At 38.8% G+C, this 16,231-nt stretch overlaps 3 protein-coding genes across 9 annotated transcripts in view; 1 reads left to right on the plus strand and 2 right to left on the minus strand.

The window, feature by feature from the left end:
• Positions 1-329: 329 nt before the first annotated feature.
• Positions 330-6,466, plus strand: LOC308097659 (ninjurin-1). Of its 3 annotated transcripts, none has more exons than XM_080445588.1 (4): positions 330-597; positions 3,484-3,721; positions 3,866-4,053; positions 5,228-6,466. In XM_080445588.1, the coding sequence occupies exons 1-3, from the start codon at positions 526-528 to the stop codon at positions 4,003-4,005; spliced, it is 450 nt and encodes a 149-aa protein (XP_080301714.1). In that variant the 5' UTR covers positions 330-525; the 3' UTR covers positions 4,006-4,053; positions 5,228-6,466. The 3 variants fall into 3 exon arrangements, with proteins under 3 accessions (XP_080301714.1, XP_080301713.1, XP_080301712.1); XM_080445587.1 differs by having other exon boundaries at positions 3,866-4,042; XM_080445586.1 differs by having other exon boundaries at positions 3,866-4,001.
• Positions 6,467-6,517: 51 nt separating this feature from the next.
• LOC308097661 (uncharacterized protein) lies at positions 6,518-11,056 on the minus strand. 2 transcript variants are annotated; one of them, XM_080445590.1, is made up of 7 exons: positions 10,911-11,056; positions 10,026-10,113; positions 9,767-9,862; positions 7,937-7,971; positions 7,829-7,854; positions 7,424-7,483; positions 6,518-7,149 (listed from the first exon to the last, which is right to left on the minus strand). In XM_080445590.1, exons 3-7 carry the CDS (start codon positions 9,819-9,821, stop codon positions 6,954-6,956), a joined length of 372 nt encoding a protein of 123 aa, XP_080301716.1. In that variant the 5' UTR covers positions 9,822-9,862; positions 10,026-10,113; positions 10,911-11,056; the 3' UTR covers positions 6,518-6,953. The 2 variants fall into 2 exon arrangements, with proteins under 2 accessions (XP_080301716.1, XP_080301717.1); XM_080445591.1 differs by having other exon boundaries at positions 10,026-10,103; positions 10,911-11,028.
• Positions 11,057-12,343: 1,287 nt separating this feature from the next.
• The window catches only part of flna (filamin A, alpha (actin binding protein 280)), a 53,863-nt gene continuing 49,975 nt past the window's right edge, over positions 12,344-16,231 (minus strand). For all 4 annotated transcript variants that reach the window (XM_080443696.1, XM_080443697.1, XM_080443694.1 and 1 more), the window contains 4 exons: positions 15,898-16,074; positions 15,495-15,713; positions 14,907-15,104; positions 12,344-14,238 (listed from right to left, as the gene is read on the minus strand). In XM_080443696.1, the coding sequence (XP_080299822.1) occupies positions 14,054-14,238; positions 14,907-15,104; positions 15,495-15,713; positions 15,898-16,074 (779 nt within the window). In that variant the 3' untranslated portion in view covers positions 12,344-14,053. The remainder of the gene's footprint in view (positions 14,239-14,906; positions 15,105-15,494; positions 15,714-15,897; positions 16,075-16,231) is intronic.

The following is a 16,231-nucleotide window of genomic DNA, read 5'->3' on the forward strand; positions in this document are numbered from 1 at the left end:
TCATTGCTGTTCGGTGTGGCTGGCTGCCCCCTATAGGCCGGTTATTCATTACATTTTTCTTACACCCACCTGCACTGCACTATATAATTTATTTTAAACTTGTTTTCTGTATCCTCTGTAGGCCTATCCTATCCTCTCTATTGTTTTATGTTGTTATTGAATTATTATGAACTTGACAACATTCTAAACGTTCCTATCCGAAATTTGGAAATAGTTTTAATACACTGACAGTGTGCGTGTGCGCGCGCGAGAGAGAGAGATAGAGAGAGAGAGAGAGTTATGACGTGAGTTATGACGGCAGTGTTTTACAGTTGCAGTTGACACTTGTCAGTCCGGTTGGCTAGTTGAGAGTTAGTATGTAGGCTGCTGTACTACTGTACTGTACAGTAACTAGTGAGTAACTGGCGCCGTTTCATTGCGTTTTTAGCCAGTGAACAAGTGAAGAGAACGTTGGACTTCGCTAGAGACACTTTTTTTTAAAAACACAATTTACAGGCAAATCGGACTTCTTCAATCGGGAAGATAATGGATAGCGAGATGAGAATGAACAATGGAGAGGCAGAGGCAATTGCACTGAATAAACCAGGTGACGTAGAGGTAAGATATATAAATATATAGCCTATAACCCTACGTGCAACTTACATATAAGTAATAAAAAAACAGAGATGCAAAACAGACAATAACAACACATAACCTGAGTACCAGACTGTTTTCACTCCATAAAGCCAAGATCAATTAAAAACATATAAACTAATTGCCTCCAGTGTTTCAAGAAGCATGAATATCCTGTATATATTTACGTAAGAAGAATAACCCGTTCTTACTCCTATAAGCTTTGAGTTATTTGTATTGTATGTATATATATTGTATGTACAGTATGTAGGCCTACTCAAGTACTGTTCTTAAGTACAATTTTGAGGAATCTTTACTTTACTGGGGTATTTCCAATTTTCAATACCTTTACTTCTACTCCACTACAAATATTGTACTTTTACTCCAATACAATTATTTGAAAACGTTAGTTTCTAGTTACTTTGCAGATTTAAATTATTATATTATAAAACATACATGAACAACTTTAGCCCTATTTTACATATAGGCTATTTGAAAATAGCCGATCTATAAACGCGTTGTGAGCTTGTAGATCTGCTGTTTTCAAACATTTTAGTACTTTTACTTTTGGTACTTTAAGTATATTTTGATGCCAATATTTCTGTAGGCCTACTTTTAACCAAGTAATATTTTGAACACAGGCCTTTTACTTGTAACAGAGTATTTTTATATTGTGGTATTGCTACTTTTACTTAAGTAAAATAGCTGAGTACTTCCACTGCCTAAGTTAATATTCAAGTCTGTCTTGTCTGTTCTCTCCTTGTTCTTTTTTTCTCACTCTCTCTTGCCCTCCACTCTTTAGTTTGAAAATTAGACTAAACTGTCTCTGTACTTTTGATCAGAGTCAGGTATACAGTATGTGGTATTTATTTATTTATTTAGTTTATTATTTTAGTGTCAGAATGTTGGCACTGGAAATACTGAATACTGTGTTCTTTAAAATGTGCCTGAATAATCCCGTAAGGGATGGGCTGTGTTGAGGCAGCCAGACACGAAAATAAAATTATTCATTCATTCATGCATTCATTCATTCATAGACTTGACATTTTGACACCTGGCTGTCACACCACACTAGCCTACTACACTATCAGCTACCTTCCTCTGATAGAAGAACTTGCTTTGATTTTGTGAAGCCAACTATACATTTTGGTGATTTGTTACCCAAATGTTCTATTCTATTATAGTGTAGTCTATTCTAGACAGCCTAGTCTAGTCTAGCTATTCATCTTCCAAATATTTAAGATCTATGTAAGATAGTTTTTTGTTTTACCATTTTGTTATAATTAGGATTCACGGTTTGGGGATAATATCGTGGTGCCATGGCTTCTCATCAAAGTGTCATGTTCAAATACAGTTTAGTGCTTTGTAAACTTTCCAGGACTTCGCATTTGGCTGTGAGAATTAATTTGCCTGCATGACTGCTGTGCTCACATCCCAGAAAATGCTGTGTCCACTGATGTTGTTTACTTCTAGCAAGCACTGCAAACTCTCATGTGGTGTAGTAGTCTAATACAGTAGCAAATGCTTTTTTCAAGGAGGCAATCTGAGTTGACACCTGATATCACACAGAAAAATATATGATGATCATTCATTCTACTGAATGAAATTAACACTATTTATTTATTTATGTTTCAACTTTACATACATTCATTCACCATGATGGACGTATACAGTGAGTGACCCTCTCACACCTAAGTCTTAGGGATAGATTTTTGTGTGACAGACACACAGACAGAGATTCCCTGAATATAGTATTAGTATATATATATATATATATATATATATATATATATATATATATATATATATATATATATATATATATATATATATATATATATATATATATATATATATATATATTACAAACATCTGCATATAACCGTATTATATTGTGTGATTTGGGGTATTATGGCTCACCACCAGGACTCTGTAAGTTCAAGTGTACATCAAAAAAAAGAATATAGTGAAAATATCAAATATACAAACAAATGTCAAACACAAGTGCATAGACAGAGTTCCTCAGGCTCTTGTGGAAATATAAGACAAAATGTATGAGAATGGAAGTATGATTATTATGTGATAAGTGATATGCTATCATTGGCGTCAAAATAGAGGGTATCAGTGATGCACTTAGCCAAGTGGCCGTATATTGTGAGTGAGAATGTTGCTATCGTGAGAGAGATTTGTGGTGTATGTTGCGGAGAGAGAACATCTGGGAGCATGTCCTATCTTGTACATTTCTCTCTCTCTCTCTCTCTCTCTCTCTCTCTCTCTCTCTCTCTCTCTCTCTCTCTCTCTCTCTCTCTCTCTCTCTCTTTCTTTCAGGTGTGCCAGCACTGCCACTCCCTTCTCTTTTGAAACCACACCTAGTGAAACACTAACACATACAGTAGTTACGCAACACACAGAACAATGGCAGACTGTACTGACAGCATATCTAACAGTTTTTTTCTGTGATTTTCTGTCATGGACACTTGTATTTGTTGTTTTAACAAAAAACACTTTGTACCCGTCATAGAATTCCTAACCCTATAAGGACTACATTTATTTAAGTTCCTTTCTTTTAGAATAACACAGTATATAGAGTACTTGGGAAAGGAGAACTTATAAAATATCCAAGACACACTGTTATAAAAAAATAAATAAAGAAAACCTGTATTACTGCATGGCTGGGCAAAAAATATTGCTGACCACAGCAATCCAGAGTTTAAGCTCAAAGCGTTCATTAGGCCCGGTACACAGGTCATGACGGTATGGTAAGCACATGTCATTTTAGCAGTATTTTTTACTTTGAATTGCCTGAAAAGTGCTATATGAATAAACTTGCTCTGCCTTTCTTCAATTAACCTCTCCTCTCCAAATTCACAGGCACAACACACAGACCCCTCCGGTAAAGTGTACCGGGCCATCAACATGAATCATTACGCCACTAAGAAGAGTGCAGCTCAGAGCATGTTAGACGTAGCGCTGCTGATGGCCAACTCTTCTCAGCTGAAGACTGTTCTGTACGTGGGGAATCAGTACCGTTTCTATACTCCCCTCATTGTCCTGCTGTCTATCTCCCTCGCCTTACAAGTTATGGTGGGCCTGCTGCTCGTCTTTATTGGTAATTGAATAAACTTCTTATCCCTCTCTTACACGTCTGTTCAATATTGACCCTTCTTTTCTCCAATTCTACACACGGATTTGGTACATATATACTCACCCATTTTTGTCCATCCGACCCCACCCCTCTTATCTCTCTTTACAGTGAAGTATGACCTAAATGATGTGAGGAAGCATGCCAAGCTGAACACAATGAACAACGCTGCAACAGTGTTTGTGTTCTTCACGGTCCTCATCAACGTCTTCATCACGGCACTTGGATTCGATGGACGCACACTTGGGTAGGCACACACTGTGTCAGTCAGTCAGTCAGTCAGTCAAGGCAAGGCATTGGCAAGTTTATTTGTAAAACTATATTATATTTCCTACACAAAGCATATTCAAAGTGCTTTACATATAGGCATAAAAAGGCATTTATACTCATAAACAGGCTTTCAAAAAGGAATGAAGATATGGGACTCAAAGCCACACAATGTTAAAATCTGGGACTCGAGGTCCCCACCACCAGGGGAACTTGAACTCCATGAAGCTGGCTGTACAAGAAATGGGACTTTAACCCACATAATTATGGCCTTGAACCCATACAATTTAAAAAATCTCTTCTATTCAAAACTCTTGTGAGGAATTACTTATGGGAATGAACACCAGGGGACTCTAACCCCAGTAATCTAGACTTTAACAACACAAAACTATACAACACATGTATAGTATATATAGTGTACTGTATATACACACAATAAAGATATTAATCGATGTCTTTTGTTAAAAAAGAAAATGCATTGACAGATTGACTGACATTCAGTATACTGAATGTCGGTCAGCCTGCATTTTCTTGTGATGATATTATTGTCACTGTTTATTGGATTTTCAATATAAACAGCTTTCACAAAATAAGCCGGGCGGGGAGGGTGATATTTGTCACTGCCCTAAGGGCTGGGGTGGCGCCTGTCACTTGGGAACATTGAGTGGGAGGAGTAGGATGAATGGCAGGTATGCTGTAATGGTATAGGAATTTCACCCGTGGTGCGATATGGTGGCCCAGTATCGCCATATGTGGTATCATTGCGGTGGCTGACACCCACTTTTTTATTATTCATTTATCTTGATTTAATGCTATATAAATAACCAATAAACTAAATTTACACTATATGTATAAACTTTTTGAGTTTATTGTTCAATGCAGAAGGGCAATGAATTAAACGAGAATGCAACATTGTCTAGACATCACTCTTGTTTCCTTTAATAAGGATTAAGCCTGGGCTATGTATAAGCTGTCAAAAAAGCAAATTGTTTAAGTGCAAATAGACCTAAAAATGGAGCTTCAATTCATTAACAAATTAATTAATTACTAATTAAATAAAAGGAGAATATGTTTGTCCAAACTGTGCTAAATGAATGCAGTAGGCAAATAAAGTAGGCAAATAAAAACAGAACACATCAGTCTTCTGTTTGTCCACTCAATATTACTTTTGTCAACTCTTATTAGTAATATTTTGTTCCTTCCCAGGTCAGCAGTGATGTCACTACCAGAACCACACTCCTTTCCCATCACCATTGTCCAGAACTTGACTGGAGTCATCTAATGTAGTGGTTCTTAAATAGTTTCAGCAATCTAGAAAAATGAGGGATTTCTTCTCCCACCCTGGGACTCGTTAAATCTGAGGGACATTGGACACTTGGTAAACTGATACATCCTGCGAAATATGTTTGATTAGAGGAGGCCAGTGATAACCTGAAGTCCACCATTCAATATCAATATCTCTCAATATTGATTATCCTCATGTTTACATGCTTACCCATTGTCCTCTATAAAGAAAGTACTGTATCATTATACATTTTTTAACCCTTCTTAATTTGGTAACTTCAAACGTTTCTTTTAGATCTCTGGACGACACATTTTGATCTCAATGGAGCTGTTATGTAACCACTTAACTACCATACTTGTCCCTGTGCTGATAAGTTTTAAGGGAAGTGGGCCCAGAGACTGCCCCTTTCCAAAATTCAAAACATCTCTATAAGTGTTTTCATTTAAACCAAAAACCTCAATATAAAAAATATGCCACTATCATAGATTTGAACCCTGATTTGTCTGTCCCTGTCTTGGCATATAGGCTACAGTATATCTCCCCAGAGTATATAAGAGATGCCAACAAACTAATTTAGTTTGTCACCTTTGAACCTATCTGTATACTCTTGACTCATGATGTGCCCCTCTACACCGGTGCATACATTTAGTCAAGAGTTTACATTTGTTTGTGTATGTATATGAACTTATTTACTTACTGTATGCTGTAGTGTCTCAGAACAAGTTTTCTAAAAACTATTGGGACCATCTGAGCAGAATTTGCACATTTTATAAAATGTACTATTTAATGTTTTTAATACTTTGAATGTATAGCTGCTTTGTATGTTATCTGTACGGAACACAGTAACACTCACACCTTATGGACAGTATATATGACTGTAGATACATCCTCACACATTTGATGTATATTTGTTTTTGATATTTAGCTAAATAGACAGCAGAACAGTGTATTTGATCACATACCATTCTTGTGACTTGTATATTATTTACCTTTATACTTTTTTCGTTTTATTTTTTGTAACCTTTATACTCGATGCATATTTTTTACTCTTTAATAATCTTTATTTAATGTAACTGCAATTCATAAAAATAATTTCATCCACTTCTTTATACCTGGTGTAAACTAGTGATGTGACAATAAAATTGTGAATATTGAAGTTGTATGGCAGCCTGAACTGCTTCCTCGTTCCCAACATACAGCACACTGGAAACTGGACTTGTAACCTTCATTTAATAACATTCACCAAGAAGACGAAAACCAAAACCTTGGGTTTGGAAAGGACATATTGTGTGGGCATTCTGGGCAACAACAGTAAAATATGCTCATTAGGCCGCTACACAGTTCATAACAGTTCTAAGTCATGCTATTAAAGCATATTATACTGTATTCTCCACAAAAGACAACAAATCACATTTATAAAAACTAAAATCTTTTGCATAAAAGATTTTAAAATTAGAGAAAATGTGAGAATGCATATGCATCTTGATGCATCTTGGTGCAATAGGGTCCATGCAACAAAGTAAGGACCATTTTTAAATCCCATGCAATGGCAGAATGCAATACTTCAATTCTAGCCGATAGTGTCCAAAATGTGTGTAAAATTGAAAAAAGCAGAAGAAAAAAACACAAATCACATACAAAGAGAAATCACATCCCTATTTCAGTGAAAGGATTCTGTGTATTGTTCTCCATGCTGCAGTAGACAAAGTAGAGGAAACCTGCTACCAGCGCAAATAGCAGCAGCTTAATTACTGTGGACTTGCACCCTCCTCCAGACTTTTTGATCGGCTTTCTAGCTTGTACTGTGCTGACACTGGTTGCACTGGTGCTCTGGATTGGGGGCCTGCAGGAGAAATGAAAGATTTGAAATGTATACACACACACACACACACACACACACACACACACACACACACACACACACACACACACACACACACACACACACACACACACACACACACACACACTCACGCACACTCTCACGCGCACACACACACACACACACACACACACACACACACACACACACACACACACACACACACACACACACACACACACACACACACACACACACACACACACACACACACACACACACTGACTATACTCACTCTGTGTCCTGGTCCGACTCCTCATCGTTGACCTGCTCAAAGCTTCCTCTCCGCCTTAACCTGGTGGAAAAACAAGACAGTGTGGTGAGTTTACAAATGACTTTGTACATTACATTTGCAGGTCTAGGGGTCTATGGTTGACCACGGTAAAACAAGTATATGGAGTAACAAAGTCTTACTCTGGAATGGAGTTTAATTGCACATGGATGATCAGAGAGTGCCCATCCCCTCAGCAGAATGCATACTGTATCTCTACAGACTACATCATGGCATATATGAGGTATGTGTGTGTGTGTGTGTGTGTGTGTGTGTGTGTGTGTGTGTGTGTGTGTGTGTGTGTGTGTGTGTGTGTGTGTGTGTGTGTGTGTGTGTGTGTGTGTGTGTGTGTGTAAAAGCTGTACTCACATGTCCCCGTAGGCTTCATGTTTAACCTATTGAAATAACATTGACATTATTTACACAGATAGGGAATAATAAAAATAGTAGGCAGGCACACAGAACAACGGAACTTACTGGATTGTGATATGTAACGTAGGTTATCTCCTCTTCTGTAACAGAAAAGAAAACATCACAAATCATATACTGTTGTACAGTCTACTTGGATTAGACCAAACATGAACACACTTTGGACCTCAATCATAAAAGTGCTCAGTAATGGGTGGGAGGGATTGTGGGTATTCTTTTTTGTCTTTTCTTTTCTTTTGATTTTGTTGTATAATAATAAATAAATAAAAATGTACATTGTGCAACGTATATTACATTTTGTAATCTTTTGTTCTTCATAAAACATATCTTAAAGAAAAAAGGTGCTCAGTGAAATGAATCATCTGGTAATTCATGCATTTGCTAACCCATTTAGATCTGGAACACCTATACATTGTTACACCTTTCAAGCAGGGAACACCTCTGTGTGTAGTTGTTGCTATATACAGTATATATAGCAACAAAATCTTTACCAGAATTTTTCAGGATTTAGAAGGCGTTTTTAGAATCGGCCTCAGTGATGATATAATATGTAATATTTTAATTTTATTTTTTGACAATAAATAAAACAGTGTAATCCCCCTAAGCTTTCCTTTAGTTATGGTACTTGTCATAAGGAGGACATCTGTGTCTGACATTTGTGACTTTTATAGACGAGGTCCAGACTTTTTCTCTCCCTTAGTGTATTTAACTCAGAACATGAACACTAGATGGCATGAGTGACAAAGAAAGGACCCATTCCAGAGGTCGGTAAATATCAGTTACAGCGTTGTCGTTCCAATTTGTCATCATTTATTTTGCATGACTGTATCTTCTGTTGTTTGTAATATTGATGCTGGATGGCAGCCCAGTAAGATATAAATTAATAATGACCATGACACTGTTAGAATAATAACAATATTGTATAAGCACAATAACAGTATTGTGTAGTAGAGTTCAGAGTTTGCTTACTTTACCACTTCAGACTGTGAACAGTAATTTAGTAGTTTATTTATGAATTGATTTAATTCTAAGTGAATTGATCTGGACTCTGATAGGCTCTTACTTAATCAGTTTATGTTAATGACGTATGGAACATGAAGATAGCTTTCATTTATTTATTTATCACAGAACAGAGTAAATAGTAAATAGTACATTTTTACATAAGATATTTGTCCTGGTGATGCTGGTGCATTACTCTGAATAAGATAACAGTAAAGAAACATCTCATATATGTACTATCAATAGTGTAAATATTGTCTACTTCCCCTAAAAGACTAGTGACATTGAGATAACGAAATGGTTTAATGTCTGATGGTAACCACTTTCAACCATCCCTATTTTGGGCATGTATTGTCAAAAATGGTTGCGATTCAACAGGTTGTAAATGTGTAGATCAACTATTTTCACTATTCGTCGTATGATTAAGTATATAGGGCATAATTGGCTATGGAAGCTCCCTTAGGTTACACAATGTGAAATTAAGATATAGATTGATTCAGGTTGATTGTTATGTTCGGCAGAACCTTGTCTCCTAACAATACAGTGTACAAATAAATGTCTAAACGCCCCTCAAAACAAACAGCGCACAGCACACACACCAACAGAGTGAAACCCTAGGTGAAACCCTACTGTTAGACTGATGATAGGTTCTTGGTTTACTTATGATCCTAGATGACTATTTCTATGCATTTGATGTATTACCTTGTGTTGTCTTTGCTTACTGTAAATCGCTCTGGATTAAGAGAGTCAGCTAAATGCCTAAATTGTAATTGTAAATCGTAAGTCCACTGTGCTTTGACTGCTTTCAGTTTCAAGCATTGTCCTACCACAGTGATCCCCCCCCCCCCCCCCCAATTAAGAACCTGTGTCCTACTGTACCTTCCTCTCTGTAGTAGGTTTTGTCAGGGGAGTGTTGTGAAGAGCCTTTGGCCATCACTTCATTCAGCTTCTTCTCATACAGCCTTCGAGTTGAGCCTAAAACACACAAAGCACATTTCTCTTAGTATGGCATTTAAATGACACTGTATCAATATCATGTATCATCATTATACAATATTAACCATATTATCAAATATCTCTAGTTTATTATTAGCGTTGCAATTTAGATGGAATGTGGAAACGTGTGTGTTACTCATACCAACTATGGGTCCATGTTTGATGCCATACTCAGTCAGCAAGCTGCTGATCTCCTGGTCACTTTGTTACTCAAAGACATCTACAAAACCCTGACAGAGGAGAGAGAGATAGAGATGAGAGGAGAGAGAGAGAGAGAGAGAGGAGAGAGAGAGAGAGGAGAGAGAGAGAGAGAGAGAGAGGAGAAAAGAGAGAGAGAGAGAGAGAGAGGAGAGAGAGAGTGAAGAGAGAGAGAGAGAGAGAGAGGAGAGAAGATAGATAGATAGATAGATAGATAGATAGATAGATGTGAGATGGATAGATGGATAGATGGATAGATGGATAGATGGATAGATAGATGGAGATGGATAGATGTGATAGATGGATAGATGGATAGATAGATAGATAGATAGAGATGGATAGATGGATAGATAGATAGATAGATGGATAGATAGATAGAGTGAGAACTGAGAACAGTTTGAAATTGAAAGTAATCCCATGCATAAGGAAGGGGAGGAGACATAACTGCCGCCCGCCTGGCTTTACTTGGCTGCTTGCCATGATAAAAGCAGCAACAAACTATGAGGAAATTCTTCAAAACTCTGCTCTCAAACTATATAGGTCCTTAAGTAAAAGTATTAATTGAAAGTGACGGAAAAGCAATGAACGAAAAAGACATGCACTGCAGTAATAGTAATTCAATTCAGTCAGGAGCAGATAAATGAGAACAACACTTTCATTATGAGAGTCGTTAGCAACTGTTTTGCCTTTGTCAAATACGTTTGGTCTTACTGCGTAAGCAAATAGTAGCCTAGAGTAGGCTACACATCTACTGTACAGTGCGACATATTTAATCAGTCAAAGGCTCAATGAGAGTAGGTTTCTGGTGAAATGAACGGGATTCACTTACCTTCGAAACCAAGAAGCGTTAACAATGTGGCTCAGATCCCAAGCGAGGTTTTGCGCGCACTACACACACACACACGACACACACACAACCAGCGGCAGCGACAGTAGTGAAAAGGGGGCGTGACGCCTGACCACATCTGGATGACCCACCTTGGTCGTCACCACGCCCAGTGGACTTCAAAACTAAACGGATCTACGATACGAATACGAGCAGTACACTCTGTCTAGCGGCCATCTAACTCTGGTCCAGAGCGTTAGAGCTCTGGGTGCTATTCCCACTGATAATTCCACTACTGTGCGAGGTCTCCAACTTTAGTAAAAAAAATAAAGGAAATTATTTTGCTAATCGCTACTCATCAAAACAAAGCCTGTGTTGTTGAAAGACTATTCTCCTCGGTGGGAAACCCACCTTCTCTGTATAATACACACTTTTTGGGCAGAAAATTAAATATGCCCGCCAGACGGAAATTATTTTTAATGACTCACTTGCGCCCTCTACAGATCTGGTCACTCTAAATTACCGTTGACCAAATCTGTAGAGGACGCAGGTGAGTAAATAAAATAATTAATTTCCGTCTGGCGGACATATTTTATTTTCTCCCCAAAAAGTGTATTATACAGAGAAGGTGGGGTCCTGAGACGTTTCCCACCGTGGAGAATAGTCTTTCAACGACACAAAACAACCTTTGTTTTGATGAGTAGCAAAATCGTTTCCTTTATTTGTATTAAAGTTGGAGACTTTGGAGTTTTCAGTCCATGGGAATAGCATCCGCTCCTAAGAGCTCTGGACCAGAGCTAGGGCCCACCTAAAGCTGCCGAAAACGAAATCTCATCTTAATTAATTAAACGTTTAAAATACAAGGTCATGTTTACCTATATTTTGCTCTTAAAAGTATATTCTAGATCTGGTAAACGGTGTGGTGCTCAAACGTTGCAATACACATGCGAGTCTGTGGATTTAAGGAGTTATGAGTTTTATTATGAAAGTCTTTCCATATAAGTTTTATTATGAAAGTCTTTCCATATAAGTTTTCCTTTACTGCAGCGGCCTCTGGAGGAATCCTAGTATGGCCATGAGGCCTAATATGGGTATGTGACTGGTACATGAAGTATTCCGGGAAGGGCGTTGGCTGCAGTAATCTACAAAGTTTTCAATTGTGTAGGATTGCATTTGTGTGCTGTAGTATGATATACCAATTCTCCAGGCAGTCCATGTAAAACTACTTATGAGAAAAGTAACTTCTCCATTTGACACGAATCCACGTATGAGAACAGAATACATCTGTCACACTCACAACATGACATGTTGCATTTGAAATAACACAACAGCATGTTGGTGTTCATTAATTATTCACTTGTGGTTTTGACAAAGCCACAGCTTACAAAAATGTAACTTTTAGCAGTGTGAACAAACACAAAATACACAACCAGATAGACAGAAAAAATACTTAGACAACTTTATTGTGTATCAAAATACTGTAAGTCTTACAAACACTTTAAAAGCTTTTCTATTTAAGACAAGATTCATTTTTTTGTTGTTCTGAAATACTGAATACACACAAAGCCAGAGCTAAAAGGATGAAGGGAGGGGGTCGGCGGGTGAGGGGGAGACATTTTACAGAACCACAAGGTAACAGTTCTCATTAAATCATTTTTGGTCATTATATTTAAAGGACAATAAAGTTCATACACCAAACATACTCTTCAGCCCTTCTGTCCAGCGCAACTCTGGATATGTCCCTTTTTATGTAACAGCTCCATTTTTTCAACATCGACCACATCACACAACTTATTTTAATCTAGTTCTGATCCTTTTGTTATCAGTCTTTCTGTGTCTGAAGAGTGAGTTTTAGTGCCAGTAATGGAACATGTGTAGCATATTTGGATCATGTATAGAACACGCAGAGAGTCTAGGCAATATCTTCTCAACATCAGTGTCAAGAAAGCATGTCATATAGTGACGGTAAGCTACTTTGACAGTTATCTACAACCTACTAGCTGATACTAACTTTTCTCTTATTACTAGCCTATGTATTCACACCACTGTAGCTCAAATCCTTTGGCGTTGCCCATTTTCCTCATTCTAATCCTTATGGGTTATGGTTTTAAGAAACCTAAAACTGGATCTAGCAGCAAGTAAAACAAATGGGTTGGCTAGAGAGCAGTATGAACACACTGGACTGGCATGGGTCACTCAGCACTAGGTTTCAATGCAACAAAAACAACCTTGCATAATAATGGGCACATCTTTTTTTATAGATCTTTATGGGAACAATCATGGCACTATCCAACTTTGTCAGCGGGCATAACATTTTCATTGGGGTACTTTTACTTGTGGTTCTCTTATAAAAGTAGAGTTGCATCACAATGCACCTGATATTCTTTTTGAAATATTGTATATTGCATGATTGTTCACAAAACAGAAGTTTCCAAAGAATGTATTCATTATACTATACTAGGGCGGTTTGAGCAGTGCAAGAGTGAACCTCCATGCTATGCAAGGCTAAAAACTATTCTGCTACACTATTCTACAGTATAAGCTAGCCTATCCTCCTTCCTAAACTATTTTAAAGTACACTACAGTCTAATCGTCCATTAAACAGTGTCCTTGTTTGAAGATGGAAAAGCCTAAGGCACAACTGATGGCTAGTTTACAGTAATTAAAAAAGGTGCATATTCCCCCCTTTCTAAATCTACTAGTGGATAATGATTAGGAGAGGCATGAAAAGAATGATGGGGAGAGAAAGGAAGAGATGAGTAGAGTGGACTGATGAAAAGGAACAATTCAGTGTCTATGCATTCATCTTTGGGAGACTGGGGGGGAAGTCAAAAGGTGAGCTGGTTGTTACAGTGAAGTGGAAAATGTTTGGTTTCAAAGACTCCGCTTCAGAGCACAATGATATCTGGCTTCAGGTAAACATTGACGTGGGAGTTTGTTTTCTGGACTGGTCAAACAGCAATATGTTAAGGAGGGGGAGTTGGGGGGTTCTTATTGGTTCTGCTTTAACACAGAAGGGACTGGGTTTTGTAAACAATAATGTTGCAGGTGCTGATTGGTTAGATTGAAGACGGACAGAAATTTCAGCTGGTTAAAACAGTGATACGATAAAGGGCTTTCTCTCCGATATCGGTGTTGGTGGGGGTTTAGACAGTGATGTGATAGGGGCTTCCGGGAATGTGCTCATCTCCCCATTTCACCACCAGGATGTACTCTCCCTTCTCTTTGAGCTGGTAGCTGACATTGTACATGCGGTTGCCCAAGTGCTTCACTAGGATCTCCTCGCACGGGACCTTGGGACCATCCACACCGACCAGGAGCATGTTACGCCCTGCAGAGACAGAACTTAGAATAAATACCCACAGCAACTCAAAGAACCACACACACTAAAATCCAGGGGTGATTGGTATATTGTTTTTGATTAAGTATTGGTGAAATAGTTGGAAAAACATTACATTTTTATTGGCACTACGTTTACTGAGAAATGTCCACTCAAAGATTGTTAGCATGTTGTAGCAATGCTAATGGGGGGGGGGGGGGGGGGGAATGATATCAGCTCGGACCACACCCATCTTTAAAGTCGGCCTTCATTATGATCTGAACTGGTTGTGACACCATCATGGTGACAATATCTGTCCAGACATAAAACCACAAACTGAAAACAATACCAGCCACACTGTCATGGCTGGCAAAAATCCTTTTAAGCAGCGCACAGGCTTGAACAAGGTCCCCACATTTCTTGGTTTGTGGAACTATGTTAAGAAGAGTGATGGTGGTGAAATGGAATTTCCGTTTCCTATTCACTGCAGTCTGTGTTTACATCCTCCAGGAGTGAAATATTAGGCAATATTCAAAGATTCAACAGCTCATACATCAAGTATCATCTTTACACTTTCTGTTGATATTTTCCTCTTGCTAGGTTGGCCTATATCAACTCCAATAGTATGAGGAAACCCCGGTATACACTTTTGTGCCATAACCACACACACACACACACACCTGCTTTGCTGCAGTCAACACTAAAGCTGTTCTTCTGTCCAACGAAGGCCTTGGTCAGGCCCGCGCCCTTGGCGACGACCTTGGTGGCATCTGACTGGGTGGGAGCACCCTGCTGAGAGCAGCTGATGGCGCGGGTCACAGGGTCGACCGTCACAGATGAGGTTTCGTGCATACTGTGACTGGACACCAATTTGGAACCTGGAAGATTAGGAGAGAAGAGATATGAGAGAGAGAGAGAGGTTGAAAATCATATTGACCTCTATCATCATGTCAGTGAGGCTGAAACTGTCTCCCTTAATCTGTGATCGACAATGCATGTAGAGACTGCATACTGTATATTATTGACCATATTCGCATATTGGTTAATTTTCTCGTAACTTGTGTACTTCGTCGTACGATGGTTTCATGTGGAAGAAATTGACGCTCTACAAGATATGCCATTTTGTGCCTATAATGACATGCCCAAAATAGGGATGCCAGGTTGAAAGTGATTAAGTAACATAACAGCAAAATGGCCGCCTCGGCCGGTGTGTGAATGTGGTCAATGTACATTCTATTTTCCCATGCCAAAGAACAGCTCCTACACACCAGTGATCTTGGCCTTGTAGGGGCTGCCGACGATGTGATAGGGTCCACCGTATTTGATGGAAATGAGATAGTTGCCGGGGGCCATCGGGGTGTACGTGACCCTGTAACCCTCCGAGCATTCCACACAGTCCATCTTAACCTTGGAGGGCCCGTCGATCGTCACGGCCAAGGCCCCCGCGCCAGCCTTTGTGGTGTTCACCACAAACTCACACGCAGTGCCTGGGTGTACATGAAGGTTGAGGTGAGCATATTTGGAGGAAAAAATATCATTTGACAGAAACAAGAATTAAAATATTCATTGTTGGCAATGAATGTTCATTCATTGCCAATATCTTTGTAACTACCACACTTGCCGCTAGTAAATATGTCACAATAGACTTTAGAGATGGATGGTGCATGTTACCTGTGGTGCCTCCCTCCAAGCCTGGTCCATATGCTGACACCATCCCAGGGTCCCCAGCCTGGCCCATCTCTCCTACACGGATCTTAAATGGACTCCCAGGGATGTGGCTGCCATTGAACTTCACATCAATAAGATAGAGACCGTTCTCTCTGGGGATGAACCTTACCGCGTACTTATCTAGTGAAGTGGAGATTTTCAGGGTAAGCGGAGAATTGACATTTGCATGTTCATCAAATCCAAGTAGTTGGGTGTTCTGCAACACTGCAGGCTCCTACCCACCAATCTGTCAGCATTGGCAATTATGTGTACACACATTTACATCTGCAGCCTGGAT

Source organism: Gymnoscopelus braueri, assembly GCF_963280865.1.
Source record: "Gymnoscopelus braueri genome assembly, chromosome: 12".
Taxonomy (NCBI): domain Eukaryota; kingdom Metazoa; phylum Chordata; class Actinopteri; order Myctophiformes; family Myctophidae; genus Gymnoscopelus; species Gymnoscopelus braueri.